General features: G+C 35.6%; 2 protein-coding genes across 14 annotated transcripts in view; one reads left to right on the top strand and one right to left on the bottom strand.

Annotated features, from left to right (window-relative positions):
* The window catches only part of SPART (spartin), a 467,162-nt gene extending 460,978 nt beyond the window's left edge, over nt 1–6,184 (top strand). Inside the window, exon 8 of one of the 3 annotated variants that reach the window (XM_061345451.1) lies at nt 6,027–6,184. The gene's annotated coding sequence lies outside the window, so the exon portion shown is untranslated. The remainder of the gene's footprint in view (nt 1–6,026) is intronic. The other 2 variants (XM_061345470.1, XM_061345481.1) reach the window with 2 other exon arrangements.
* NBEA (neurobeachin) overlaps nt 1–26,883 on the bottom strand; it is a 499,996-nt gene that overhangs the window by 61,966 nt on the left and 411,147 nt on the right. For all 11 annotated transcript variants that reach the window (XM_061345312.1, XM_061345371.1, XM_061345303.1 and 8 more), the window contains 3 exons: nt 22,866–22,978; nt 13,094–13,234; nt 5,647–5,766 (listed from right to left, as the gene is read on the bottom strand). In XM_061345312.1, the coding sequence (XP_061201296.1) occupies nt 5,647–5,766; nt 13,094–13,234; nt 22,866–22,978 (374 nt within the window). The remainder of the gene's footprint in view (nt 1–5,646; nt 5,767–13,093; nt 13,235–22,865; nt 22,979–26,883) is intronic.

The raw sequence follows: 26,883 nt of genomic DNA, 5'->3' as shown, positions 1-26,883 counted from the left end.
AAACATCCCCAAATGCATTTTCTAATTTACAAGCCTGTGACAAATCCAAGCTGCTGAGAAATTAAACTTTAAAAACATGTCTTGGGGTGATAGAGGACCAATATTAACACTATCATAATTGTACACTACTTGCTTCAAATCTGACATTTTTGTTTAATATGTTTTGCTAATGGTATACCATTTTATGGACTCCCAACAAAATCAAATCCAACACAGACGTTTTCACTTTTCTAATATAATTCACTTTAAGGTTTTAAAGCTGCCATTTCTTTTTTTTTTTTTTTTTTTTTCCCTCCAAAAAGGTTGATCCCCTGGCATCCATTAATTCCACAAGAGCTTAGTACTAGGTCAATGAGTCACTCATGAGTATCTCTATTAACTGCGTTAATTCATACTAGGCACCTTAATGACATTTTGTCAGAGCTACCTTTACAAATTCTAAACACGCTATTCAAAAAGTAATATAACAAGTTTGAGAGGCATCAGGAAAGATTAGTGCCTGAACAGGAGGTTCTGGGGAAGTCAGTGTTACCAAAAACTGGAGCAGCGGGGAGGTGGAAAGTTAAAAATGTGAAAGCTGACTGGCCAAGTTATGGTCATTTCCGGGTGACTTGCTCAAAGGTCACTCCATGAACATTCATTCTTCCTCCAGCTTGTACTGATTATCTCAAGAGAAGGTCGATGTTGATAAAAGGAGACACAATAAAATAAACTGTTATCCAGGTTCTCCCTTGTGTGTTACAACTCTAACATAGTGCATACCGTATTAATTGTGTTTCATCCACTCTAGGTGAACAAGTTTCTTTGAAAATGAACGAAAACAGTTGAAATGTTTGTCCCAAAGGAACAAAATCATCTAAGCAGATCTTTAATCATCCATTGAGCAATAATTTATCATATATTACATTTTGAAAGATAGAGTACGTTTTGCCACAATTTGAGATGTAGCAATTATGGCTTGTTTATCAGACTCATCAAACTACTGCCATAGCCTTATTTTCACTACCTTAGTGTGAAACAATTTAGTTCCAGAGAAAACTACACATACACAAAGGGGGAGATGGAAGGAGAAAGGGGGAAGGGAGAAACAGAATGTCAGAAAGGACACGTGTGTGAAAAAAGAAGACTAACTGACAGAAGTGCATCTTCCTAAAGAGATGTGCATTCCTTTGCAAATGTCAAGCATTTGTTTTTAAAATTTTAATGCAGAGTTTGTGAAAAGTGGCTTGGGTGTTTCTTTTAAAACTACATTGAGGCTGCAAAAGAACACTGTTGTGGGAAGTGTCTGCATTGCTTAAAAATCTCAGTTTACTAGTTAAAACTGCCGTACTTTAGAAATTACTTAAGCACTTAAGAATAAAGCACCTGATAGTCCTTTTTCTTAACTGATGAAAAAAATAATCAGAATACAGATTTTACTTTCCTAAAAAATTAATTTTAAGAGGTTTTTTGAACTAGACCTTTTTAATAAAGAATTAAGGTAATACATATCATTGTTTAATACGGTAGTTGAAAGCAAAAATTGTGGCCATCTTATAACACACGGCATTGAAGAATGTCAGATTAATTGATTATACACACTGTTTTAAAATTATTTCATAACCTGTGCCACAGTAATTAATGAGATTAGTGAGATGAGAGATTAAATTTACTTAAAGCAGCTCAGATGAATTTCAGATATATGAGAAAGAATACATAAATAATGAACATTTGCTATTCTTAACAGTTTTCAAAGTTTGCTGCTTTGATGGATAGCCCATATTCTACACACTTATTGTGTACTATAAAAACTTAAAAAAATCTTTAGGGTGGGAAAACAACTTACACTGTGAATGTCACACTGGAATCCACAAAGACCCCCATTTACCACTGTGTGTGCAGCCAGAAAAAGCTACACAAATAGGCAGAACACCTTGACAGAGTACAAGATTTTGCACTCACATGCATCTTCTCTTTTGCACACTACCCACTTTCTTACACGACTGCTAGATAAATATTAGAAGTTGCCAGATTACTGAATACGAAATTTTGGATGTTTCACACTTCAGAGCTGAAGGCCCTTTGTTGTGCAAGACAGTGGTTGCTGCTCTTGGGAGAGTGGGCAAAATGGGTAGAGATTTTGAGGGGGTTCCTAGTGGTTCCCCAAACCTCACTGCTTTTCCAGTCCCTGAAAATTTGACCAAAATGGGCAAAAAGACTGTAAGGTATTCTAAGCAGTAGCACAACTAAACTGAAAAAAGTGGAGTATTTGTGGTATTAATAATAGTTCAGTTTCCCATCCCTTTGCAGAATGAACTCCAAGGCCTCAGGGAAAAGCTGGCCCTGATGTCATGGCATTGAGAAATGCAGTTCATTAAGATCTTAAGCAACAAAGAACAGCAACAATTAGCTGCTATACTCATTCTTGATTTATCACTAAGAAACACAGACTCTGCGAATGGAAAGGGCCTAAAGGGTCAACTAGCACATCCTCTTGCCAATTCATGATTGTCCACGATGCTTTTCCAGTGTTTCACTAGTCTACACTTCTAAGAAACTTGAGACATAAGGCATTTACTACTTCCCCTTGCAACGATATTAAAATTCAGAGAATAACCCATTTCACTTCAACTTTGCATTCTCTGTTGTTTAAGTAAGCATTTTTTAACTCTTATCCCTTTCCTTTGAGGTGTACCTCTTTGTTCCCTGACAAACAGTTCTTCTCCATTTCATACGTTTGCATATTTCGTAGTATTTACGTAACCAAGTCTTCAGTTTTAGACATTAATTACCCCACACATACATACACACATTTTTCTTCCTGTATCCAACTCCTTAATCTGCTGCTTTCTTATGGCTCCCTCCAGCTTGGGTATATACTTCCACTAGCTAGTTCTCATCACTAAGAATTTGCTTTATCCAGCATGAATACGTGCTAAAAATTAAAAAAAAAAAAACAAAACCAACAACCTTGTCTTCTTGAAGAATGTCAGAGCTCTGAAACAAACGAGTAACTAATCAGACTGTTTCAAGTAGAATTTAGATGCTATGAGATATTCTAGTTGTTAGAATGCTATGGATATAGCTTTGGTCTCACTGTCAGCATTCTGCCATCCTGCTGATCACCAAGTTTTCTTGTTAGACTGAACACTAAACAGCAAGACAGTGACACATATTTCTTAAGTGACTGAAATATACTTCAGTAGACTTATTCCAGTAGTGGCTTTGTATTAATATTTGATGATGCAATACACTGAAAGCTGACATTAAATACATTACAAATTCTTTTCTCCTTTCAATTTTTTTTTTTACTTTTTGGTTTTTTTATTTAGATAGCTTATGAACTTTTTCTCTTTGCTTAAAGTTTTAGCTTTTCATATTTTTAAATCTACTTTTGTTTATCTATCTTAAGCTGGATCCACTCATAATAAATCAGTTCAAGGTTAATTTCTAAACCCACCTTAGCTGTACCTTCATTAATTAACAAAATCATATTTTAAACAGCATCTTTAATCCTGGAAGTATCCCTGAACAGTCAGGTCAGGGAGTATCTGGAGAACATATTTATTGGCTAACATACCTCATCTGTGCCTCCCGTATTAGATTTTGTTCAATGACTTAACTCCAAGTAGTATTTCTCATTCTAATGGCCTAACAGAAATAAATACGTTTCTAAACCTGACTCTCAGGCTTTATGGTACACTACCAAGCATATTCTAGAATACATTATTTTACAATCTTTTCCCCAGTGTAACTCTGACCCTTAATTGTTACTATTTCACCCAAATTATCCCCAACTCCCTTTTTTAAATTCAATGACACTAAAGGATATAGCTACATCACATCTTCAACTTTTGTGTTACTTTTCTGAAGGTGAGTATTTAGTTTTGAACATCTTTTTAACATTTTGTTTTAGTAACTAACTTGGGAATTTTTAATATAAATACATTGTGTAATGCAACCGTTATTCCTCCGTAATTCCCACATCCTTGCAATAGTGTCTGGCAGCAGTTTAAATTACTCCACTTGGTTCACAAGACTTTGTTTCATACAAACATTTCAAGTCTTTGTTTTCCTGACAACTCACCCAGTTGCTATTTTAGGAACAATCCTTCCACTAATTATATGCCCTAGTTGAATACCATCCCTCTGTATGTCCACAAATATTACTCTATCTTTTGCAATGCCTTCGTGTATTGAACTGACCTTCTCCTGTGTACTAAAGCCAGACAAGAATATTACAGTCACTTCCAAGTCTTTCCTTATTCCTAGGTTTAAGGCTTTTATCTTTTGTTTCAGCCCCACTACTAGGAAGACATTTTCCCAGATAATCTGGAGAAATTCTAGGAAAATCAGATTTCATTGAAAGGAAAGATCAAAATGCCAGCAGTCTGAATTTGAAGAAATGGCTGCATTTCAAATACAGCAGATATATACTCAAATTCCTTCCAAGTTCTGAAATTTCCTTTGTTTTAGTACTTAAAATACTATTGAATTATAAAGGAGCATTAAAAAACCCACAAAATGGCTTAATTTCTCCTCTTTAAAAAGCATTTTCTCCCATATGTTAAGTTGTCCATACAATTTGCAATTCATTATACTAACTAATAACTGAATAATAACAAGAAGGCTTGTCCACATACACATATACCAGACTGATGGTTTATTTATGCAAACAGGAGTTCTGGAATAAAAATAAATCAACACATTTACATCTTCTTCTTTTGCCAGGTTAGGTAAAAAATACAGTGGTAATTTGACCTTGACCTTAGCATTTCCTCATTTGAGTGCAGTATCAAAACAGAAGAGAGATATATTCACTTTAAAAAAAATAATATTTCTAAAACAGCAATTAATGGTGTGCTGCAGCCTTTGCTTACTTTATTACTAGAAAATGAGAATCAAGAAATGACCATACTATTCAATTATTATTAGATTTTGCTTTCTTTCTGATAAGGTCCCACATATATGAACAATAACCCTTTGTATTTAACAATAGGTAAGGAATAACAAGAGTAAAATCCCCCTGCTCTCCAGCTGTTTCTGTATATCATGTAGAATTTGTTTTAATCTAATGCGTATTGTTGCATAATATCCCCAGGCACATTCAAGTAAAAGCTAAAGCTGCACAGAAAAGCCAACATTTTAATGGGTCTTGTCATTAATGCTTTATTAATTGCCCCAGGCAATGCAACCCCAGAGCTAGGCAAGCTATAACAATATGACACTTTAAGGTCAAATCCAATTCCTGCTGTGTTTTATGGAGTGGGCCAAATATTGAGTTAACAGCAGGAAAGAACAATTTATTGGGCTTTTCACCGTCTCCTGATTATCTGATCTAAATTAGATCAGTTAGGTTGTTTTTGTATAAAAACAAAACACCTTTTGTCCACTCAACTTCAAAGAATCTTTGATTCTTCCTAGAGGACAATAATCTTTAGTAACATTTACCTTTTATTTAATGTAGTGAATAAAGATATGAAATATAAAACCCTCTTTATCCCTACAAAAAAATAAAGTCTATAAATGAAAATATACATTTATCAGTTTATTTAATGTCTACAGAATCACAGAATAGTTTGGTTTGTAAGGGACCCTCAAAAGTCATCTAGTCCAAACCCAATTCAGCGAGCAGGGAAATCAACTAGATCAAGTGGAATATGTTACCTTCACATCTGAGGTATCTCTTTGGCTGTTCCTCCAAGACCTGGCTACTGAAGAGAAGGTACGATCTGGGTGGTCAAACTTGCCATCATTTGCATTTAGAAAGAATGTTGTAAAGGGCTCCTGTAGTTAATGAAATGAAGGCAGATTGAGAAAACAGGAGAAGGAATCATGCAGCAGGTTTTTAATAAAATCCAAATACTTTTGCAAATCAAAATACTTCATGAAGCAGAATTAAAGAAAAGCATGGCACCACATAGTTACATCTATGCATGGGTATGTGTACTGAATGTCTTAGTACGTTTATCGGCTGTAACCCATTTTGCACACACAAATACTCAGTTCTGCCCAGAAAGGATATTTTAGAATCATAGAATAGTTAGGGTTGGAAAGGACCTTAAGATCATCTAGTTCCAACCCCCCTGACATGGGCAGGGACACCTCACACTAAACCATGCCACCAAAGGCTCTGTCCAACCTGGCCTTGAACACTGCCAGGGATGGAGCATTCACAGCTTCCCTGGGCAACCCATTCCAGAGCCTCACCACCCTTGCAGTAAAGAACTTCCTCATTATATCCAATCTAAACTTCCTCTGTTTAAGTTTTAACTTGTACCCCTTGTCCTGTCACTACAGTCCCTAATGAAGAGTCCTTCCCCAGTATCCTTATGGGCCCCCTTCAGACACTGGAAGACTGCTATGAAGTCTCCATGCAGCCTTCTCTTCTCCAGGCTGAACAGCCACACCTTTCTCAGGCTATCTTCACATGGGAGGTGCTCCAGTCCCCTGATCACCCTCGTGGCACTCCCCTCAACTTGTTCCAACAGTTCCATGTCCTTTGTATGTTGAGGACACCAGAACTGTACACAATACTCCAAGTGAGGTCTCACAAGAGCAGAGTAGAGGGTCAGGATCACCTCCTTCGACCTGCTGGTCATGCTTCTTTTGATGTAGCCCAGGATACGGTTGGCTTTCTGGGCCGTGAGCGCACACTGCAGCCGGCTCATGTTAAGTTTCTCAACAACCAACACCCCCAAGTCCTTCTCCACAGGGCTGCTCTGAATCTCTTCTCTGCTCAGCCTGTAGCTGTGCCTGGGACTGCTCTGTCCCAGGTGTAGGACCTTGCACTTGTCATGGTTAAACTTCATAAGGTTGGCATCAGCCCACATTACTTTATATATTGACTCTTCCCTAAGACTAATTACTCGCCAGTGGCAGCCCTATGGAGCTTAGCTCAAGTTCACAATGGCTGCCTACTTCACTGCAACTGTCGTAAACACCCTCTGTGTTATTATATTACAATGCTTGCTTAGCCCTTGTAAGATGTTATGCCAAAATAAAGTCTAGCTTCTGTTCCATTTAACTTAAAAGACCTGAGCCTCACAGTGCACAGAACAGCTCTACAATAATGATGATGCAGACAATGGTTGCAAGTTATCTAGCTCTATCATTACTTTGGGGCAGAGGTACAGGGATGAAAGATTTAGTTTTTACTTTTGCTAATTCTATCTGAAACCACACTCCCAATACTCAGTAAATGGACACAGCTATTAACTTCTGGGTAGGAAGAGCCCAAATCTTTGAAAGTCTGGAGAACCCATTTTTATGTCACTGCATTCTACCACAGGGCAGGCGTTAACAGGGAAAAAAAAAATCCTGAATTTGACAGCAGAACATGAATACTGAAATCATTGCCGACTCCCTGGTTTTCCAACACCACGCCATAAACTCTCAGATTAAACTAACACTTGGCAATGTAGCCACATAGAAGAAAACCATTTCATCCTATTTGTCAAAATCTGATGGGGAATGTTAGTAAAAGTGTCCCTTTCATTAAACTCACAAACAAATTTATTACCTTGTATGTCCTGAATATTTGGAAATTAAAAAAACCAAAACAGTTCATAATTACCATATTGGAATACTTATTACAGTATTACCCACCTACTTTTTTAATTTTATTCTATAGATCCTCTATTTCCCTTTATGAAACTTTTGAACAAAGCAGGGAACACCTCCATTAATACAGAGATTCCGAGGGAATTATTTCATGTTATACATCCTGCATTTAAACTACCCAAGAATAAAGAACACTGAAGTAATTAATTTTCTGTCGCATTTAAGAGCAGTTAAAATAAACACAAGGAAAGTTTGGACACAAAGGTAGTGAAAGAATCCAAGAAGAAGAGGAAAACAAAAGAGGGAATTCAGACTTTCAGAGACCACTGTTTCTCTAATCTTTACTATGCATGTTTTCCCAATTAATCTTTCATATGATGCACAACAGTCAACACAGACTACTTTTTTTCAATAAGGAGAAAAACTTTAAATTTCACTTTCTAAATGAGAAGGAATGGCATATCTTTCTTATTGTCATCATAGCGTGCCAGTACTATTGAAGTAGCTTAAGCGAATTGCTCATATTTGAACAAAGATTTTTTTTGTTCTTTTCTTTTGAGCCAGGACAGTACCTTAACTTTCAGTGTCTGCTGCTGCAAATCTAGAATAATTTTCATTATACTAATGAAAGACATTCTGCTGCTAATTGAATAGTAGTTTTTTTTCCCATAGCTTTTTTTCACTTAAAACATTGTAGAGTTACTTTAAAATAAGCAACAACCTAAGAAATACAATTTAGACCCAGAGCGAGCAAACGGAAAACAATAAACACAGAAATTGGATTATATTTAATTTATCCTAAAATTCTAGTAATATAATTTTAACATTAAATGTACGTAAGTTCTTTTAAAATTAGAATTATTTTGGTTTTAACTGGATTCCTCCACAATTGCCATAGCAATCTTTGCAAATCATGCTATTTTTCTAGCTTACCCATACTGAAAAACTTTGTATAATGATCTTAGAACAAATAATTCTGCCTTCTACCAACTCCCATCTATCACTTTTTTACTTTATAGGATACATGTAATTTGTTGTGAATATCACTGTGGGCAGACTGTGGGTCACTGTTGAGGTTCTGAAATCAGCAGCAGCTGATGGATTTAAAAACGGCAGAAACCAGACAAATGATGTAATTACAATATATTATGTAAAAACATTAATCCAAAAATCCATGACAACATTATTTTAAGCATCCGAGTCAAACACACAAAAGCAATAAGATTCGTAATCAAGGATTAAACTTTTAGTAGCTGAGCACTACGGGGTGCCCTATTATGTTATCCTGCTATGACCTGTTGTGCCTATCTTTCTGGATTTTTAATCCTTAGAAGAAATTCAGAGCTTTCGCTTGCTTTATCTCAAACCTCTCACATAATTTTAAGGTAATTTTTATGCTCTGGAAAGTCAAGTGCTTATATTATAGAAATACAATTAATATCTGTATTCAATGCACTCATTTAAATACTATTATTCTATGACACCTATTACTGTCGTTTCATGTAAAGGTTCTGTTACTGTAAAAGCTGCACAATCTTTTCATTATAACCCCATCTCACTCATTCGTAATATTCTGAATAAAATTCACGCCTTTTTCACTGCCAACAAAAGAAGAAATTCTTGGGGTACTTGATTATGATGAATACAGGCTTGAGCTGTGGGAACAAGGAATTTTTCCATTCAACAGCACTTCTCTCACCTTTCCACAGTGCCTAGTCCCATCTGAATCAATTCTGGTGGGAGCAAGGAAACCATGAGGAAGTGATGTGTCATTCTAAGACTTCTTACATAAAAAAAATGTCTTTTCAGCCGGTGTAATAGAAAAAGAGAGCATTTGGGGTGTTCTCAGAGTGATCCACACCTTTTGTCTGATAGATCTTCCACTGTCCTGCTCAGACTCATCAAAATGAAGGCTCAGAACCATTTATGTTTACAAAAGGATTTCAAGTTCTCCTCACCTCTGATCTTCACTTAAAATTGGTTTCAGCTCAGTCAGACCTGATGCATAAGAAATCCAGATTTTCTTCTGGTACAAGTTGTACAAGTACTTAGTCATTGTAACAGTAACTGGAAGCCAATTATTCTCTACAAACTTCTTAATTACTATGTTAGAGAATCATGCTCGTTAATACTGCTGTTTCAGAGAAGATGTATCTGATTCACACAAACACAACTTCTTCAACAGCAACTCCTGAGAGCTTTTTGCAGCATAACTCTAACATATTTCACCTAAAAATCTGAAAAAAAAAATGCTGATATTTAGATTGCACGTGATTCAAGCCAGGAGTCATTCTTCTGTCTACTTTTTTCTTCTGTCTACTTTTCAGGTTGACATTCAAGTCACGGGAGAATAGGTTGCCCAGGGAGGTTGTGAATGCTCCATCCCTGGCAGCGTTCAAGGCCAGGTTGGACAAGGCCTTAAGAGATATGGTTTGGTGTGAGGTGTCCCTGCCCATGGCAGGGGGGTTGGAACTTGATGATCTTAAGGTCCTTTCCAACCCTAACTATTCTATGATTCTATATGTCATCTGATGCAGTATTCTTGGTTTAATCTATTCTCCCTTCTGAAACTTAAATACTTACTAGTCCAGGCAGAAAACATGTGAAAAAAATGGCTTTAAATGGTTTAATTTCAGTAACACCTCAAAGGACAGGAAGACAATGTTATATAAATCATGCTGTTCTCTGTTAGTTTCCATCCTCATTATTAACCTGACTGAACAATACAGTTGACTTTCACATTCATTATCCCTATAGTTATCTAATTTTAAATCTACTTCTCAATTTAGAAAGAAAGCTGATAACTTTCAAGAAACAGATGATTTTGGATATAAACTTCATGTTTCTGGAGATCAGTGGGATTCATTTGTAATTATAGCATCAAATATTTCTAGGTTGAAAAATTTACTAGTGACAAAACTGAGGCAGAGATTGATAATATCAAAATCAATTAAACAGGACAGAACTGAGGCTGAGGCATAAAGTGCCTTTTATAAAAGTAGCCTGGTACATCACATAAGGGAAAGCAACAGAGGGAAATATAAAGCAGTAGTGAGCAGATTATCACAGATTTGTCTCAGAAATATGATATTACAAGCAATGTTTTGAAGAGAACCGACAGGAACCAGATTGCATATGTCAAAGCCAAAAAGCAAGATTAAAAAAACCAAGGTATTCTGCAACACTATATATACATACTTCAGAGTGGCTGAAACTTTCTCTTCTACTGCAACTACTGTTTCCTCCAATACAAAGGTCAAGGCATATAGATTATATAGTTTCTCCCCCACGGATCCTCATTACTCTATATTGTTTTGTTCTGCTTCTATATAGACTATGTCATTCCCAGTATACTTTCTGTTGTAATTTTTTGCTTGTTCATTTGCTTGCTTGTTTTCTCTCAATTAATTTTTTTTCTTTCCTTTTCTTTTATTCTTTGGTCTATGCAGCCCCCACCCTTTCACTTTCACTCCTCTCTCTCACTCTCAATTTGTTACCACTTTCTACCAAAAGCTCTTCTGTAACAAAACTCTTACAATGAATCTTCTCCAATCTCTTGAAATACTGAAAGCATTTTTCTGTCTGACTCTCTGCAGTTCTTATTGTCACTTTCCTCTTCTTGGACTAGACTACAATTTACTTTTTATAAATGTTCTTATACAGTCAAAACAGTAGCTCAAGAAATTCACAAACAGGAAATCCTATTTTAACTTCCAGAAATCTCACTTCGTCTTATTTATCAATTTCACTGCCATAATCTTCTCTCTTAGGATTTTTCATTTTTACTTTGTAGCCAAAAATATCGTTCTAAGGAATCCTATGACTTTATAATCCCCATATTTGTAAACTTTTCCTGTCTTCATGCCAACATATTTTCAAACCTTTATTTTGGATTCCCATATGCAGCCTTATCTGGTCTCATCAGGTTACTTCTTTTTTCCCTTTTGTTGAGCTTTAAACTTTCCCCACATCTGTCTCACTTTTGTTGTCTCCTCCCACCAGAGATTTCTGTTCTTACCTGGTCACTCCTATTTAAATAATCTTTAAAATACTTATCTAGGTGTGCCCATGTACTGAAATTCTCCCATTGTTGTTTTCACGTTCTTGCCATCAGCAATCTCTTCCCTGGAAAATACTGTTCTTCCTTTTCTTTTCTGCTTTACATTCCCGCATATATTGTTTGCTCTAACATGCAATTTGTCAGGTCTATATTGCAAGGCCATCAAGGTAGAGACCTTGTTCCCCTTCTCCTTTAGGGCAGAAGGGAAAGAGAGCAAAACCACCTACAGTACTACATAAACATCAGTAGTAAAAATGACACAGCATTAGCCTAATGCAGGAAATGAATACTCCTTGGTGTGTTGTACATTCAGCCTGTAAGCACTTTCAGACTTTTGCCGACTAGCAAGAGGGGACCTTTTGTTGAATAGCAGCCAAAATTAATAGATAAATATGCAAATAAAACTACTGTTTTTAATATACTTTAAGGCAACAAGAAAGCACATGTCAACCCTAAAATGTATTCACAGTACATGAATAATTTATCAACATTCAAAAGCAGCACAGGGATCACCCCATATAGGAGTGTAATCAACATTTAGTTTCCCACAGGTTAAGAAGTAGTATATCCTAAACTCATAGACACATGACTTCTTCCCTTTTGAGTGGAAATACAAGCTATGTCTAAGGAAAGCTAAGATGAGTGAAAACTCAGGTATCAAGCTTTGTGTAGCTCTGTTTTGCTTGGTCATGTGCGAAACATGTTTAGAATACACCTTATACGGCAGATTTTCATTGGCAGGGTGTAGTTTTGAGTTCAGTAATACCTGGTGACTCATTAGATACATAGTCACATAGTGACTCAATTTTTCATTAAAGTTTCTCTGTGCAACCTTAAGTTTCTCGTTCTCTTTTTCTGTAATTCCTTGTGTTAACACATAAACTGAGTTCAGATTCAACCTGTCTTTGATGTTTGGTCCCCTCCCTACATCTGATTTTGAGGATAGATTTAAGCATGAGATTTCCAGAAATGAAATGTAAGTTTGCATCTATATTTTTGCATTTCTGAAAACTGTAATTTTTTAATATAAATATATATATAGTCTAGATATATATGAGTATGATATTCATAATATGAAACTGGTTCTATAATTCCCCTCTCAATTTGACATAGTTTAACAGATTTTTTACAAAAGGTTTTTCTTTAATGTTGTATATATCTGTCCCTAGCTGAAAATAATAAATGGATATGTGAGTGCTATCTGCTTTTTGTATGGGCCAGAGACATTTTTAGATGCATTTTCTTATATGTGTCCTTACACCACAACAATTTTGTGCTTAAATATATTTCAGATTATTTGTGTAGGAAGGACCCCTGATCATTACAAATGAGTATACCCAGTATACCTACAGAATTTCTGAGATTTTAAGGTCTGGAAGAGCAACGAGATTGTGATAGAAGGGTATTTTCATTTAAAAGATAAAAATAGTGATGACAGAAGAGATGTGTAGCTACAGACATTAGTGAAAACCAGGATCCGGAAATACTTACAATACGAACAAGCCAAGCCAATGTAGAAGTAGATGTAGAGTAGTGGGTGTTGTAATGATAAGGCGGAGTCTGGTCATCTTCCCATGTCTCGTACCGCTCTGCATAAAAGACTGCTCTCTTTGGGTTCAAAGCACCAATAGGCTACAAAGGGAAAACAGCACAAATACATCATCAGCTGAAGGGCAGCATGACTGCTATGTTGTAGTTCTGCACTGCGATTCACTACACAGGAGGCTCTACAACCAAACTATAATCTTAGAATTTCTTTTCAAAGGTTTTCTGTACTAAAAGTCATATTACTTTTCTTATTTTAATTGAAAATAAAACTGATCAACATCTGCAAAATTTCAAGATCTTCTTAAGTATGAGTTGTTTCCCAATTAATTCAGTAACGTTCTAGAAATCAACTTCTAAAACTGCATTTAAAATGCACTGAGGCCAAACTAATATTTCTGTTGCTGTCATTCACCATAATCACACAGCTAATGAAAACTGACTTTTACTCACACAGGATACTTTGTAATGCACAGTTCATGATGAAAAGATTTCACGAGGAACTGCTGATGGTGTCTGGTGATCCTAAGCAGGAATACTTAAAAACCATGCATAGCCCTGCAGGACTGGATGTACTTTCTTACTGAACAAAAGCCATGTCTTACTGAGCAAAACAAGCAAGCTTTGTATTTAAAACCAATAGAATTTGGAAATTATTCACAAATTTAAAGTCCACTCTGAGCATACTTAACAGACAATCTATACAAATTAGGTAAACAATAAAAGAAATGTAAAGCAATAATAGCAACTGTTTGTTTTCAAGTGTCTACTTAGGGGCATATGGTCTTCCACATTTTTTTAATCCACTTTATCTCAGATTTTTTTTCAAAATGTATTTGTTCTTGAGTGATACAAAAGTCACTGGGTCGAAAAAATAAAACAGAAAACAACTAAACTGTTGAAATAAATAAGTAAGTGATCTTAAATCTGTTTTCCAGATGAGATAGTAGTAGTGTATTTACTACTTACCTGCAAGAATGTTCAGATTTTACCTTTTGTGGTAAAATTAACCAAACACACACAGTTTAATACTTAGAGAAGAGCACACTCCACACCAAATAATTGTATAAATTAATAATAATTTAAATAATTACTTGATTTATATTAATAAAAGTAAGAGTTAGAATTTATGTTATTAAGGAAATTATAACTTCAAACCAAACATATACTCAAGGACTTTTCAAGACCCTTTTCAAAATTCTAACAGGTATTTTTACATTCCATTCCATCACAGTTTTTCTAGTGAATTAAAGTCCATAGTAATTTGGAATGGAAATACCAGTACAAAGTCAAATCAGTGTGTTTCACTACCCTATGTAAGTAACTGAAGTTTTAAAGCTGCAAGTATTTTATTACTTCAGTGCTGCTATATTTTTAAGATGGCTGTTAATATGCTGACATAGAACATGATATTGTCCAATTTTTCATAGTAGAGCGTGTTTTTAAATAAAATTGTTTGATGAACACTTACTTACATTTTAAAATATTATGATTTCAGTATTTTTCACATGAAACACTCTGGATGCCTAATACTTTGCTGTGTCACGGAGACGTTAATAGCTTTCTCATACATGCAAAATGTATGAGTAATCCCTAAAGATCAGTAATCTGGTGCAGACTGCACTCACAAAACATTCTTGAAAAAGAAGTATGAGCCATTCCCTAACTCTTTCCAGGCTTATTTCTCAACTACTGGAAAAAGAAAAAATAAATATTTGCATTTTTGTTATGCTTGATTTCGTTACACATCCTGCCACTGTCAGGAAACACACTGGCATAATTATAGCCTAAAAATTGCCAATATATAAAAATGGTTGTTTGACCACTTCCTTGAAAGAATAACTTATTAAAAGACAGCCTTTACCTATTTAACTGATAAAATGTGCACTCTGCTAAATTAATTTAAAGTTCTGCTTTGCTTTGGGGACTGTATGGGACCTATTGTCCTCATTCAGATACTATGCATCCACTTCTCTGGCAGAATAAATTCTAGTCCCCAACAGCACATTTCAGAATTTAAAGCAGTAATTCACACTCTAGTTTGTTAAGAAGAAATGCTCACCCCCTCTGAGAAGGAAACTAAACATTGCAGACAAACTGATGAGATTGAATTTTGTAACAGAAAACTATCCCGAGAATCTCTCTTCCCTCCACTGTGAAGGTGCATCTTACCCTACACTGCAGCAAATCTTGAGGCTATGGAAGACAGAGGCACCATCTGTCACAATATTATTGTACATACATGATTGAAGCCAAAGTAGACACGGGATTTGGCAATTAATGCAAGACTGAAAATCAAAACTCCAGGCCTTTCAAGATACATTTGAAGTTGATCAGATGTCTTTCCTCAAATAAGATCTGTGTTTTCACTCTTCACTATGAATTGATTACAGTAACAAGAACTGTGAAGCATAACTGCTGCTCCAAAATAATTACAAGGTATTTTATTTTATAGCTTAGCAAAATTTTAATGATCATTTAAAATAGCTTTAAAACTATTCCTGTAGCTTTAAAAAACTTCTTTATATATATATATATAGTTGTACTTAATGAAAAAGCTACTTTCTCTCAAGAAATGGACAATAATTTTCCAAAGTCACATAAAACAGTAACACAAACACACACCATCGTGTTTTCTAGTTTCTTCAGGGAGAAGTGTTATTTCAATTTAAAAGATACAAGATAAAATGTTTTAAGATGGTCCATTCCCAAAGCCTGCACAAGTAGCTAAAATAATCTACTTTCAGAAGACACATGTTCAATTTACTAAAGGATAAACCTAAAAAGCTGTATTCTGAAGATTACCTTCATCCTCATCAATATTCTTTTCAGAGTCGGAATCCATTTTTCTTTCAATTACTTTGGGATTCATTTCAAGAAAAATGATGAAATGCACAAAATATCTGTTGCATAAAATGCACTCTTTAAGTGAAATATCATGAGAGTCATCTCTCTTCTTGCTTGATATGGAAATTTTTGTGTGAAAATCTGTGGGAAGAATCTTTTCTGGGAATTACCCTTACTTGCCACAGAGATAAGGAAAGAAAGAAAGAGAGAGAGAGAGAGAGAAAGAGAGAGAGAGAGAAAGAGAGAGAGAGACAAAGAGAAAGAGAGAAAGAGAGAGAGAAAGAGAGAGGGAAAGAGAGAGAGAGAGAGGGAGAGAAAGAGGGAGAGAAAGAGAGAGAAAGAGAGAGAAAGAGAGAAAGAAAGAAAAAGAAAGGAAGGAAGGAAGGAAGGAAGGAAGGAAGAAGTGAAGGGGTTAGGCAGAGCTTGTTTTCAGCTAGAAAGTCTCATTTCAACTTCTTGAGAGAGATCCTGAATTGGATGAGCTAGTGATCTGGATGATAGCCTGGGATTTGGGTAGTATAGGTTAATTTCTGTCATTCCACAAAGATTTCCAGTGTTCCTGGGTAAACTGCTTAGGTATGACTAATTTTCAACACAAAAGTGTGAAAGAAATACCTGTGCTAGCTCTAGAAGGGCTGAAATGCAAACACGGCACCATTTATGCAGTCATGGCAACTGAAATCTCGGAAGCAATGCAGAGGGAGGAGAGCTGAGAGCTGCCCATCCTCACGCAACTCTGAAGCTTCTACTTCAGCATCATACCGATTATCACTGGCATGTACTGAAGAAATACAAGCAACTTCTGATCCCCCTTTTCTGTGCAGTAATGGAGACCCCCTATGTGAACCACTTCTCTGCATATTAATGGAAAGGACTTAAATCTCCGCTGATGTAGGAAACTACAAGTTGACAATGCTACTGGAAAGTGCTCAAATCTCTTTTTTGTTGTGTAATTAAAAAACTTATTAACCACAAATAGACCAGCTTGTGTGTACCAAAAAAAACCGGCATTTTCTGAAAGTGAAAACTTCCATCAATAAAATAGCATGGTGTAAACGCAAAGAGGTCTATCCCTCGCTTAGTGGGGTTTTTTTTTATGTCCATTTGGCAAAATGCTGTTACTTAAACAAATGGGAACAGTTCATCCTTCAGTAAAGACATATATTTTCTGTAAAGACTTTAAATCTCAGTTGTCCAAACTAGCAACTAACCCAGTTTTACTCTGCTGAGGCATGTGTCCTGCTAGATTGCAAGTTCTGCAGTAATTGTAGTCCTTCACGTTTCATGTGAAATTTGGGAATTACCCTTACTTGGTAAAGTCTATGGAGTTTTGATCAGTTTTCCATACAGTTACTGTGCCATTCTCAGTCCAGAAAGTCAACTACTACAGTTTCAATCTGATACCATGGCTATAAACTGGATGTAAACTTTATTTATGGATCAATCCCTGTATCTTTACGTAATGGAGGAAAATAATTATATTTCTAACAATAATTGTCTTTTTCTTTAAAAAAGTCCTCTGTAAGGACTCATAACAAACCGAATTAACTTTTCATAAAAAAATCTTATTCTTTTACTCCACCTAAACAAAACAACTCACTATATGACAGTGCCTATTCAGCCACTTCACCTCTGATGTACTATGCTGCTTTTTCCATTTAAAAATAATAGTCATTAAAAACATTGCTATTCACGTAATTCTTTTTATACCTGGCTAATCTCTTCAGACATCTGGCCTTTGAACCAGTGTATTGTCAATACCTCTAGTGTTTATACCCACTGGACATGTTATGTTACCTCATGTAATATTTACCGTTTTGCCAGCTATCTTTATAGAACTACATTCTCTCATGAATGCAGAACTGAATGTAGCATCCTATTTATCCAGCCCCTGAAATATCCTGCTTATCTTGATTTTAATTCATGCGGCAGCTACCTTACCTGTTTATCTCTTTTTTTTTTTTTTTTGGTAACATATTGCACTAAGTGCATCTGGGTACAAAAATCTTGAGCATGGCTTTATTTGGCTCTGGCTGAGTAAACACTAAGCTTTTCCTCACTGCTTGTTTTTTATAAAAATAAAAACCAAGCACTGAACAACAACCTTTAAGTAGGACATCTTAGGATGGTCTTTTAAAATTTAAAATAAATTCTAATTTTATCCAAATCTGTAAACAGCTTTTCTTTAGCATACCAATCTCAACATTATCAAATAAGAGTACTGACAGATTCAAAGTACCACACTCTTACTCAGAACTTTTTATTTAAGAAAAGAAAATGTCTAATTGTGTGGCTTAAACCACATGAGAATCAAACTAATTTTAATTCTGATTATGTAGACTTGCTTGTGGTAAAGACATAAGTTTAAGTTCCAGAAACTGATTTCATTTCTTCAGTGAGAGTGGCTCTTGATAAGCCTATAAACTCCATTCCCCAGCATACACATTTTTGGAAGTATTAATTGTGGTTTGCCTTGAAATATTCACACTTTGATGCGTTCATTTGCATTATTACATTTAGAAGCCTTGGGGCTTTATCACTTCCTTTTCTTGAAACGGCATAGTAATAAGGAAACATGGTTATCCTTATCACCACCCATCAGTCAAATACCTTCCATATTAACAAAATATAATTTTTTCCACTCAATGAATGGGCGTGTGATGTTTCATACACATGTCAATATTAGTATTACTTTTCCTGGTGAAGAAATAATTTTATTTAACAGGATGTATGACTGGAAGTAAATGAGGAGGAATTCCCATTTACACTTTAATGAGTAGGGACAATGCAGCATGTCAAAACCATGCATTCAGTATAATTTAGTAGTAAAAGTCATACAATTTTGCACAAAACCCCATACCATGTTGTAAGTATGGTGAAACCCCCAAAACCTCAATGTACAGTAAGGGCTGCATACACTTTTCATGTACTACTGTTTAATACCAGAGGCATTCTTCCAAAGGAAATCTCAATAAAGAAGAAAAGAAGCAGATCACCTGGTGGTTTGATAGTGAAAAGATAATCTATGTATCTATGACAGCCTCTTTCATTAGCTTTTCATTGTGTCAAACAATAAATGTAACCTTTAACCTCGTATATGTAATGAATAAAACTTGAGCCCACACTGTCTAATCAAATGAGAGGTCCAATATATCCTACTGCTACAGCCCCTTCCATGCCCATGGGCCCTGGTTTTAAATCTCAAACTGTAAACAAAAGAAAAAAAAAAAAAGCCTTGATATTTCCAAACACTTCAAAGAAAAAGAGCAGAGGAATTTTTAGACTAATATTTAAATATAATTGTTCTGAGAAAACAAGCAACATCTGGATGTAACAGTACCACAATAGGGAGCACTACATAAAACCAGAATAGAATGGAATGGAAGGACAAGTTACATGTTCAAGACAGCTCTGCAGAAATGTAAATATTTAAGTTTGAGCTAAATGCAAAAGGCATATGTTTTACTCTGTCACTGACACCATAAGCAAGCCAAACACATCTAATTTCATTTCCACAAAACATATGCATTGCATTTGTTGTGCATGTTCACTTAGGAATTGTGATAGCACAAACATGATGTATCATAACTTATATAGAAAGCCTAGGAATCAAAGATTAAAAAATTTCAAAATTATAATTGACACTGGAGCTTTGCATGAACTTTGTGTAATAATACACAAATTATTTATTTTTTTAAGTTAGATTTAGCATCTGCATTTAACTACCAAAACTATTTTAAACCAGCAAAACAAAGTATGATAGGTGGTTTCTCTTTTAATTTCATTGATTTTGTGGGGTTTTACCACATACATAATAATGTTAACATTCTAAATAATTTCAAAAGATTGCTTGAGGGCTATTAATTGCTCAATATTAAAGACAGAGGCTTTGGGAAACTTAAGAGGGGCAAACTTGCAGGAAGACAGAAGGTCAGGAACTGACAAAGGAGATTTTATCCATCAACAGCTTAGCTGGAGGTTCTGATCTGCCATCTAATCTGCAGGAACATTTTTCCATTGCAGGGTAAAATCTGACAGAAGGAAATGGCTCCTCATGGAAAGGATACTGTATGTGCCTGCCCCAGAGGTCTGTCTGAGGCTTGATAGCACACCCCAGTTCAATAATGTGAACAATAAATCACTAACTCCTGCTTTTAAGCACTAGGCTACTCAGGATTTACCTCTCTAACAAGGAAAGAAGGGACTTACAGATACAGGACAATATTGAAAATGAAGACAGAATTGCCAAACAAATACTTCAGATACATTCTGATTTTGAAGAGTTTTACTGATAATGCCCAAATTGAAACAGGATGCAAGTAACGCGTAACAGCCCAAGCACACAAAGTAAGGCATTTCATATTAACTGGCCACTGCCTTTTACAAAAAAACCATTACTCTATTTTTTCTTTTAAAAACATCGTGAAATGAAATCTATCAGATGTTATTATAATAAACAGTGGGAAAAATTTGCAATTACATCCCGTTTATCCTGAGGGAACCCACAACACTTTACAGATTGCACATGTGTTTTCTCACATATCCATGGGACAAATGCAGCCGAGATAATGCCAGAAAGGAAAGACCATTCTTAACTAGCTCTGCGTAGGCTTTGTTTTAGTGGTCAAAATCCTAGCTTTTCCAGAGGAAATCACTGATATCTTTTGAATACGAGAATGCAGTTATCAAATTGGGTAAGAAAAGGTCCTCAGGCAAAATACTGTTGTGCACATTGCATGTATTCTTGAAGAAATATAAATAACCAAGGACTTGATTTTACATTTCCTTTCAAAGAAGAGCACTACCAGGAGTACAGTGATACTTAATAAGCTATGCAAGCACTAATTCCATAATGAGTCTTTACTTACTCATGAGGAAAACATATCTATGCAACTATCACACTACTTCCTGTAGTAATTACAAACTTTGATAGGCTGCCATAAAAATTTGGATTCAACCAAAACTAAGTACCTAATGAAGGATGCCTGAGACACTATCCGATCTTGTTGCACTTCACCACATGCACTGCTATTAATATTAGAAAGGGAGTTTGAGAGATTTTGATAAGTGTAAGTATCTTAACGAAAGGTTTATTACTATGAACAATTTTAAACCAGAAATATCTTTACACATGCAAGGCAACAAGCCAGTGAAAGATGATCACTGGGCTTTATTTAACTGATGTCTGTGCATCTTCTTTCATTGTTCCTAGCACAAACTACAGTGGTGTTATGGAACTGAAAAACGCATTTGTGAAACATACCTATAATATTATGAAAGTTCAGGAGTTCTACATAACCTAGGTACAATTCTCAACCAATTTGTTTACAGTTGAGGCATGCTGTGAATGCATTTTAATGTCTATTTTTATTATTTGTTTAGCTAAGAAAAAAGGGAGAGGAAACTTCAGTGTGTCCTTCTGCTATTATGCAGTCAAATCCTACTTAAATTATTTTAGAAGTCTCACAAAAGCAGGCTTCCAGGAACTGTTACAATACATCTGGAGGTACTGAAAGCACACTCTTTCCATCAGGGATATGGCACTGTGAGATAAACAGGGTGGGATCCCTCCATTGCTGCCTGTGATATGTGCTTGCAGGATGGGGAGGAAACAAAAGCAGACTTAAAGGCAGAAGCCCCAGAAACTCTATCCCTGCCCAGCAGCAGAAGGGAAAGCAGGGGCTGCAGCACAGGGCTTGTTCTGGGGGTCATTTTCTTGCCTCCAGCCTCATTTGTTAAGTCAGTGAGTGATAGTCTCCTGCAGTTTGAGCCTCACTCAACTTGTATGAGCAACTTCTCCCTCCTGGCCGAGTAACCACTGCAAGGATGCAAGAAAGCTGTCATGCACAGACAGAAGAAACCTTATGCTGGGGATATTGCAAGGCTATCTATTTTGACTAGTAACGAAATACAAACACTTTCTTAGTCGATTGGAAACAGGAAAGAGACTTCCCACAACACAGTTTCAAGCCCTGTTTTTCGCCTTTATTCCAGCTGGCCAAAAGTAGAGCCTCTCTATAAGCTTCTACTATGCTTGGCCAGGACACACCTTCTCCCCAGTCTGTTGACACAATCAGAATACCAGAGCTGGGTATAGATGGCAGTCTGGTGCTATTAGAGAAACAGATACTAGGAACCGCGTCATTACAAAGTACTAAATGCCCGAGTCCAGTGGGATGACAACACTCACAAACAATGACAGGGACCAAATGCTTCAGGGTCTAACATACAAAATACTTGTTTATGGAATAATTATTAAACCAAAAAGAACTGCTGCTATTATATTACTTATCTCATCACTGTAGAAGTCCAAACTTTTTATTCCCAAAGGATCAGCTTTCATAAACTAAGGGAGAGAATTAGTGAGATAAAATGGTCACAGAATCCTTATCACAGAATCACAGAATCCCAAGGGTTGGAAGGGACCTCAAGAGATCATCTAGTCCAACCCCCCTGCAAGAGCAGGGTAACCTAGAGTACATCACACAGGAACTTGTCCAGGCGGGCCTTGAATATCTCCAATGTGGGAGACTCCACAACCCCCTTGGGAAACCAGTTCCAGTGCTCTGTCACTCTCACAGTAAAGAACTTCTTCCTGATGTTAACGTCGAACCTTCTATGCTCCAGTTGCACTCATGATCTGTAAGTCAGAAGGTACGGAGGAGTTGCAGATTTGTTGGAAACGGATCAGTCAGGTACAAGGAAGTAGGATAATATACAGATTCAGTATAAAATGATTCTAAAATAGAAAAGTCTATTTCAGACTTTTCTGACTTTAAGATAAAGACCAAACTTAGCTAGGCTGTAAATATAAAACAAAATCTCTTCCTAAGAGATCTGTCTGACTGTCTTTAACAGGTTTGAAGCATACCTTTGAAAGATCTCTGAAGTTGCCTGGAAGGGTCAGGTCTAGCTCTTCAGATTCATAGTTTGTTAAAACCCATGGAAATACAGGGTATTGGTTCAGATCATTGTACGTTCGTCCTATGAGGAAAGAAAATATTTTAAGAATTAGGAAATAGTGTCCACTTCTCCAGCTGAAAAGCAATCTAGCGGTTACTTTTGTTGCCTCAGATGTTCCCAGTTCCCAAAACTTCACAGAATCAGGTATAAATCTAGACAAAAGTAGCCATTTAAATGCACTTATATTGAATCAGAAGTCAACATAGAAATCAGCATAATATAAAGAGCACAGTACCTTTCAAGATCAACTAAAATGTACCGTATAAACCCTTTCTTTTTTATTTCCATGAACATGTTTTCATAGCCTGAATGTTGAAATTTAAAACCACTAGACTGTTATTTTCCTAGCAACTGCATGCAGTATCATTAGCTGGCAAAGATTAAATGAGACTACAAACAGCAAGGGACATCTGAGATTTGCAAATCTAGGTCTGGCCTTGATAGACCATACTAATCCATTACTCCCCAGAGTTTTTCTTCACTGAAGAAGTGGTGAGATTTCACTGCAATAGTGGAATTAAAGTGGAGGAAGTCATATTTACTTTAAGACTATTTCATAAACACTTTGAAAATTAAAAAACATTTTCAGCCCCATAGAAGACAGAGCAGACTGCCCCAGGCCACTCTCTCCAAACATAATGAAAGAAACATTGCTACTATCCCAGCAACTCAAATGTGCAAAAGCCATGCTTATAGCTCCAAAAGAACATCTGCAGCTGAACTGGAAATTATGAATTCATCACAAGGAAAAGTGTCTGGAAAAGGCTGTTATTTCTGTATCAGCTGGCATTTAGTAGTATCTAACATTTCAGATGATGAGACAAATGAAGTTGCTTAGTACAGAACCATCAACCCTATTGATTTAATGGGAACCACATAATATGCAGCATGACTCTTAAAAAACAAAATTGGGTCATAAATATATGTGTGTATGTATTTATATAATACAATTAGCAGACTGAAATAACCCAGGTTAACAATTCCCAGTCCTGCGGCAGATTTACAGCCCTGTCTCACTAACTGCTTCCTTCCAGATTCTGGACAGATTCCTGGGGTATAAAACCCAGCACAGGAAAATACAGGCTTCCTTGTTCTGAGTAGTATTTGCAATTCTCCACAAAAATCAACTCTGCTTTACTGAAATGTGAAACTTTCACTGCTTTACAAACACCTTATCTTTTCAACAGAAGTTGATGAACAAGAAGCAAGTTTCTATTTTGTACACAGTTTCACTGGAAACAAGAAAAGTACATATTGTTAACAACTGTGTGTCTTCATTTTTACCTTATGAACACATAGATGTTCACAAGAATGTAAAAAAATAATTGAGGTGCAAAAGCAACTTCATTAAAAAAGCACTACCAGCACTTTTTTTGTGACACGCAGATAAAGATGGATAGAAACAAAACCACGTCTTAAATACTGACAACGAACAAATGCAAAAGCATTCCTGGACAGAATGAGAATGTATCAAACAATTAAATCAAGAAATACACCATAATCCATGTAAGGAAGGAAAAGGAAAGGTGCTCTGTGGCAGAATATTAATTGTTTTAGCTTTTTTGGGGGGAGCTCTACATGTCTCAACAACTCTGAACAACTGTGAGACAAGTCTGCCTCATTTTGCACATCCATCAAATCAGAATATTATTCTCCTCTTTAGCAAGGGATTTATTACATACAAAATGTAAAATTTCTTGAGATTGTAAAATTTAAGGTTCTATAAAATATGGCCTTTATATAACTATACCTTTATATAATTAACGTTTTTCTTACCATCAGAATCCTCAATTAAGTTAACTGAGGAGTATGTAAAAGCTTGTGCAAAAGACAATTGCATTTCTGTAGAAAGCAGGCTAAAGGAAATTTGAGACTCAGAAACAGAATGACTGAGATGACTGTAATCTGTTACAAAGCATAAGTAAAATAATGATTCTTCAGAATCACAAGTTTCATGGGACACAGTTCACAGTATAAAGACCTTTAGTTGAAAACAATTTATAGAAATATTTGGAGAGGTGAGAATATCCTTTCACAGAATTTTGAAAGCAAATTTGGGGTTATCCAAGGTGACCTTTTACTTCAAAACTGAGATTTTATTTAATTTTTATATTCCCTTAATTTCAATTTCAGTGTTCAGTGAACAGGCTTTTGACTTTCTGTTCCTGTTCCCTTTAGGAACATCATAAATATGTGAATAGTACAATAAAGAAGCAATGCTGAGCCTCACTGCCGTATGTGAGTTCTTTCTTGCTGTATGGTTTTGATAGGTAACTTGCAGTATCGACACATGGACAAATATTATGTGGAATTAGCTCCATGTCAGGATACTGCTGTAACTCTTGTGTGCATTTTTTCACCCCACACTGAAAAACAATTTCATGCAGTTTAGGTAGGATAAGTCAGAAACAATGTAGCCTTTATGATTATGTATTTGATAAATATAAACATAGTCTTGTGAAAAAACAAAGTATTTACTTCTCTCCTACTTCAATATTTATGGACCATGTTTTACTTATGAAGAGATTCACTACTAAGAATAGCTATTAATTTGTTTACTAATAAAGTTAGTGATTTTTTTTCTCAACTATTTTCTTAATACCAACAAATAAAAATGACTTGAGAAGATGATTTGTAATTTAAATAGTGAATGGAGACCAAACCCACATGATAAGATCACACATCTATGCTTATCTGGGTGGAGGACAGTGATCTAGGCCTATAATGGGATTACAAATCCCTAATTCTCAACATGCATAAATATTAGTGGTTTATTACGAATGCTTATTCAATCAGTTCTGGCTTCACAATGATTATTTTCAGAGTAAAGTCAAAAAATGAATATATTTAGCCATCCTATCAGTTGTCTGCTGCTTCCAACAAGAATTGTTTGGTTCTTTATTTAGTGAAATAAACATCAAACATTAATCTGCACCACTATTAGTAGTCTCTATACCTTTTCAGAAGCTTCGGTTTTCCGTCAAAGTAGGCTTACAAAGATTAATATTAAAGACTGAATATTAAATATTGCAAGCCTGTGACACTAATCTACTTCAACAATAAAACTGAGGCATAGTAAATGAGACCTCAGAAACACTTGGTATGTTTCTTCATTAAAAAAAAAAAAAAAAGAAAAAGAAAAAAAGAAAACAACTTTTTAATTAAACCATCCAATTTAATGTTTTTATATGGCATTTTAGTTTTGAAGGTAAAGTGAGCTAGAGACAGCTGACAAAGAAATTATAACTGCAATTCCTTGGTGAAAATGTTAATGACAGCAAAATATTGTTTAATTAGATGATTGCAGCATCTGGATTAACACTCTTTAAGAGCGATGTTCCTGTGCTTGTCTGCTTCTTCACACTTTACAGACATTTTGTCATCTCTAGGTCATTAGGAAAGAATTTTTAATGATTTTTCTAGAAGCAAGTGGTTCGAGTTACATCTAATTAGATGACAATAATAAGCCCAACACATGCAGTAGCTAAATATATACATAATTAAACAGTGAGGGCTTGTACATCACAAAGTAAAAAAGTGGAAAATGCTAAACAGGATTAAAAAGAAAGGAAGGGGGAAGAAGTTTGTCTGAATTTATTACCTGACGGAAGATGTAATTTTATATTTATTTTTTTTTCAGAAACCTTTAAAAATAATCCCTTTCCACTAGAAGAAATTACTTACAAAAATCATGTATATAATTTTTCTCCACTTCTTTTAAAAGCCGTGGCAGGTAGGATTTAAAAGCATTAAAATTTCAACAAATACAAACTCAAACACACATATACTGCAATTTGAAAAAAAAAAAAAAAAGAAACAAAAACCAGCATAAATCAGTTAAATACTGAGAAACAGACTTCTGAGTAAAACAGCGGGCACTACAACCATATTACAAAACGTGGTTTTGTTCCCACTCATCTCAATTC

The sequence above is a fragment of the Neopsephotus bourkii genome, unplaced genomic scaffold, assembly GCF_033783945.1.
Source record: "Neopsephotus bourkii isolate Nb327-2 ecotype Australia unplaced genomic scaffold, CSIRO-AGI_Nbou_v1 NB_38, whole genome shotgun sequence".
NCBI lineage: Eukaryota > Metazoa > Chordata > Aves > Psittaciformes > Psittacidae > Neopsephotus > Neopsephotus bourkii.
The sequence above is the reverse complement of the archived record's forward strand: the minus strand, read 5'-3'. Positions and strand labels throughout refer to the sequence as shown.